General features: G+C 40.8%; 1 protein-coding gene across 1 annotated transcript; it reads right to left on the reverse strand.

Moving 5' to 3' along the window:
- Positions 1-754: 754 nt before the first annotated feature.
- LOC127437010 (shaker-related potassium channel tsha2-like) lies at positions 755-2,252 on the reverse strand. The gene has a single exon (XM_051691605.1). It carries the CDS (start codon positions 2,189-2,191, stop codon positions 755-757), a length of 1,437 nt encoding a protein of 478 aa, XP_051547565.1. The 5' UTR covers positions 2,192-2,252.
- Positions 2,253-4,591: the final 2,339 nt, after the last annotated feature.

The raw sequence follows: 4,591 nt of genomic DNA on the forward strand, positions 1-4,591 counted from the left end.
CTTTGCTTCTACTAAGAGCAAAAAATGTATCAAGATTTTAAGAAACAACAACCTTTAAAGGATTATTTTAATGCGCAAATGCATTATCGCTGAAATTATGACAACTGAAAAAATGCAATATATTGCAGTATAAAGCTGTTTTGCTGTTTCATAAATTTTCTGGAATAAAATCTTTGATATATGTATTTCTTAAATATCAAAATTAATAACTACACCTAAATAGCTACTATAATTAATTGCTATTCGTGTTTCCTATCTGTCATCATCAGAAAAAAAAATCAAAGGTAATTAAATATATATTGGTCCTAATATCTCTCTACAAATAAGCAACTTGTATGTAAACTTTATTATCGCACAGCCGCCGAATTCGTAAAAAAAAAAAAAAAAAAAAAAAAAAGTACAGGAATAAAGTGCTACGCGTCTATTTAACAGGGCTAGTTTATAATATACGTCAAATAAGCTCTCTCTCTCTCTCTCTCTCTCTCTCTCTCTCTCTCATATATATATATTATAATTATTTGCGGTTAGATAGCTACAGTTTCTTGCTACGTCTCGCGCTCTGATTATCGATGATCACAACAACGGAAGACAGTTTCGAAAATAATCGTACACTACGTCAGAGTAAAATATATGAGTATGCTTCTCACGGATGCTGACATCTACTCAGGCCAGAGCGAGCGATGAGGATGTACTCACAGAGAAAAAAAGTGCGTTTCTTTGGGTATGCGCGCGTAACTGTTGCGTTTGTCCACATTCATACATCCGTAAGCTTCCCCGTATACGCTTTATGGAGGCTGCAGTTGGTGTACTTGACCGAATCTCCATCCTCTGAATCCATATAGTCGGATTTCGAGAGGGACGCTTTGCTGTCGTTCCTTTTAAATTCGCCAAACGACGGTTGCTGCTGGCCACATGTGACGTGCGTGTACTGTAACTGCTCCCCGTGCTCGGTCTCCCGGTGGTAAAAGTAATTGAAATTGGACACGATGACAGGCACCGGGAGAGCAATAGTGAGCACGCCAGCGATGGCACATAAAGAACCCACAATTTTGCCACCGATGGTGACCGGGCACATGTCCCCGTAGCCCACGGTTGTCATAGAAACCACTGCCCACCAGAAGGCATCGGGGATGCTGCTGAACCCCGAGTCGGGGTCATCCGTCTCGGCGAAGTAGACGGCGCTGGAGAACAGAATGACTCCAATGAAAAGGAAGAATATGAGAAGACCGAGTTCCCGCATACTCGCTTGTAGGGTCTGACCCAAGATCTGGAGCCCCTTGGAGTGTCTGGAGAGCTTGAAGATGCGGAACACCCGCACCAAACGAATGACCCTCAGGATGGCCAGCGACATGGCTTGCTGTCCGTTGCCCTGATGCTCGGCCAACTCCAGACCCAATGTGATGAAGTAGGGAATAATCGCCACGATGTCGATCGTGTTCATGATGTTCTTGAAAAAGGCGGGCTTGCTCGGGCACGCGAGAAACCGCACCAACAATTCAAAGGAGAACCAAATTATACAAAGGGTCTCCACAATGAAGAAGGGGTCTGTGAAGGGATTTGGCTTCTTGGATCCAACAGTTCCATTGACTGCGAGGTGCTCCTCGTGCATTTTCCCATCTTCCCTAAACTCTGGTAAAGTCTCCAAGCAAAAGATGACAATTGAGATCAAAATGACAAGCACGGACACTATCGCGATACCCCTCGCGGGTCCAGAGCTCTCGGGGTACTCGAACAAGAGCCAGACCTGCCGCTGGAACTCGTTTTCTGGCAAAGGTCGCTCTTCCTCCTTAATGAAGCCCTCGTCCTCTTTAAAATTCTCAATGACTTTTTCTCCCAACTCGTAGAATTTAATCTCCTCCATAAAGATGTCCACGGGAACGTTGACGGGTCTCCGTAACCTACCTCCAGACTGATAGTAGTAAAGGATGGCGTCAAAACTGGGTCGGTTTCTGTCAAAGAAGTATTCGTTCCTCAGAGGGTCGAAGAAGCGCATTCTTTTCCTGGGGTCGCCGAGTAAGGTGGACGGGAATTGCGCCAAGGTCTTAAGTTGGGTTTCGAAGCGGAGCCCCGAGATGTTGATGACCACCCGCTCGCAGCACTCCTGGTCAGCTCGTTCGGGGTCGTACACATCTTGGGATAGGGCTGCCAGTGCCACAGTCTCGTCGAGGTTCTCCCCGGGCACCACGGTCATGTTTGTCCCCTCAGAAGGGCGAATGTTTTTCGCGCTTCGCGTCTCGCGCTGCTCGTGGGAAAAAAAGGGCGCGAGCACTTGTAGAGCGGCGCGTGTCGCGTCACTTCACTGTTGTCGTGCGCATTTTCCTCACGGACATTTCTCCTCACTCCCTCCCCAGGCGGAGGCACATTCACAGCATTTTAAGCAGCAATGCCCTCCCTTCCTTCCTCCGCGTGCGTTGTCTATGAATGTACACAATTATTATTAAAATAGGACCGCGCGTCAACAAGTTCTTTGCTGGCGACATGAAATTGCTTTGCAAAGCTGTGGCATGAAGTTTTACAAAGTTCTTGGAACCCAAATCGCAAAATGTCCCTAAATCCCATACAAAAATCCAATAAATGGCACATATGAAACATACAGTAGGTTCAGTTTGGTTTTCACTAATAAAAGAAAGTGCAATATATATTTAAAAATACGAATTACCTGAAAACACAAAATTTTCATATATGTATGTTTTCCCAAATACTAGTGGAATTTTAATATGTAAGGTACAACTGAGCTAAAAAAAAAAAAAAAAAAAATTTTTTTTAAATGTATCAAGATTGACAAATATTTATTTTTATTGAATATTGATTGAGCAACATAATTTGTGTGAAAATAAATTATAAAAATAATTGTTTATATTAAAAAATGGTGGCAAGGGGGCTTTTTACACCATTTTTTTAGGCTCCCAGGTGGTTTATAATATCATGTAGCTATAGTGGCAAAAGTTATAGGGCAACATTTCCGCTATAAATGAATGCAAATACTTTTGTGACAGCAAGATGCCTTGAGTAACAAATTAAAATAGGTTTATTCAAAAAGGGGTGCACCATTTCCTGTTCATTCCAATCACATTTGACATTTCAAAACATCTTAAGTATTCTATAAACAAATTAATCTCCATTGTGATTGTGTGAGCCCACTTTGAACAGTCTTCATATCAAATCTATTACCCCACTTATGAAATAGGGGCCTTTAGCCCATGCAACAGGGGGCTTTTTACCCCAAATACTATCCTGAAATGACAAATAAGTATTTTGTCTCAAAATAAATGTGATGATTACAGGGATTCTTAAAAATGCTTAAGCCCTGTTGTACACTTAATTTATGGCCATATATCAGATTTATGTATGGGATTTTACATTCCTGCGATTTTTATTGAGATTGTAACTACATCATTTTAGTTTTGCACCATTATGACGTCATGTTCCAATATTTCAAACTACAGATACATGTTCGGCTATTATGCAAGTGTCTGAAAAGCTCTAAATGCTTTAACAGAGCACTCACTGGTGGGTGGAGTTTTGGACCAAGTTGATAAGAATGACGTGAAGACCCAAAATAGCAATGGATCTCTTTTCCCATGGAGTAAATCCGTGAGCAGCATGTGGGGAAAACTGCACGAGGGTCATACACTTGGTTCAAAAGACAGTTGCATATAGTTCATACAGTTTCAAGACATCAATGTGGCATGTGAATGTTCATATTTGAGTGTCACTGCAGGTTCACTCTACAGTACTTCTCCAAATATACTTAGAAATTATGTTGTCATAGACAGGTACAGTATCTGTCTATCAAGGAAAAATTAAATGTGGAAGAGCAAAAAGTCATCCCTTTATTTCTATCTTTCCACATATATTACATTGTTGTTTTCTTTAATGGTCTCCCATTTTCAACCTTTCATCATGCTTTCTACATTCTACAACAACTGTGCGTTTGATTCACTTTCACACAAATCATGAATACAACAGCTGGTTATAACTTTATAAACACTTATTTTTTGCAATGTTACTCACACACTGCTATGTTATGATCTTGAAACTCTTTTACTATAACGTATCATTTGAAAAACTATACATTTTAACGCTTGTATTACAGGCCCACCTACATTTACACACTTATTCCAGTATGACTAGTTTGTCCGGTAGCTCACCTGATAGAGTGTTGGACTCTGGAATCAGAAGACAGAGGTTTGAGCCCAGTGAAGCTCGCTTACACAAGTATCATAGAAACAAAACAAAATGATGTGGTTGCTTCAGAAAATGTGCTTTTCTTGTCGCATTTGCTTTTTTGACACTATCGTTTAGGTGTTGGTTAAATGTAAGGATGTCTGTTTTGTTTACCGCTCATTTGTTTTTTGGACACTATTGGTTAGGTTTAAGTTTTAGGTTAGGGGGATATGTCTTACTCATTAAAACTTCCATAAACAAAAAACAACAACGTAAAAACGTTGTCTGATTACGACAACATTTCACCCATTTTTGGCGCCCCCCACTGGACATTTCACTGGGAAACAGCAGCGAAATGTGTAATGAAGCACGTGATTTCGTTTTGCAAAAAATTTTTCCACTGTCACGTAATGTTCATGAGATC

The sequence above is a fragment of the Myxocyprinus asiaticus genome, chromosome 47, assembly GCF_019703515.2.
Source record: "Myxocyprinus asiaticus isolate MX2 ecotype Aquarium Trade chromosome 47, UBuf_Myxa_2, whole genome shotgun sequence".
Taxonomy (NCBI): domain Eukaryota; kingdom Metazoa; phylum Chordata; class Actinopteri; order Cypriniformes; family Catostomidae; genus Myxocyprinus; species Myxocyprinus asiaticus.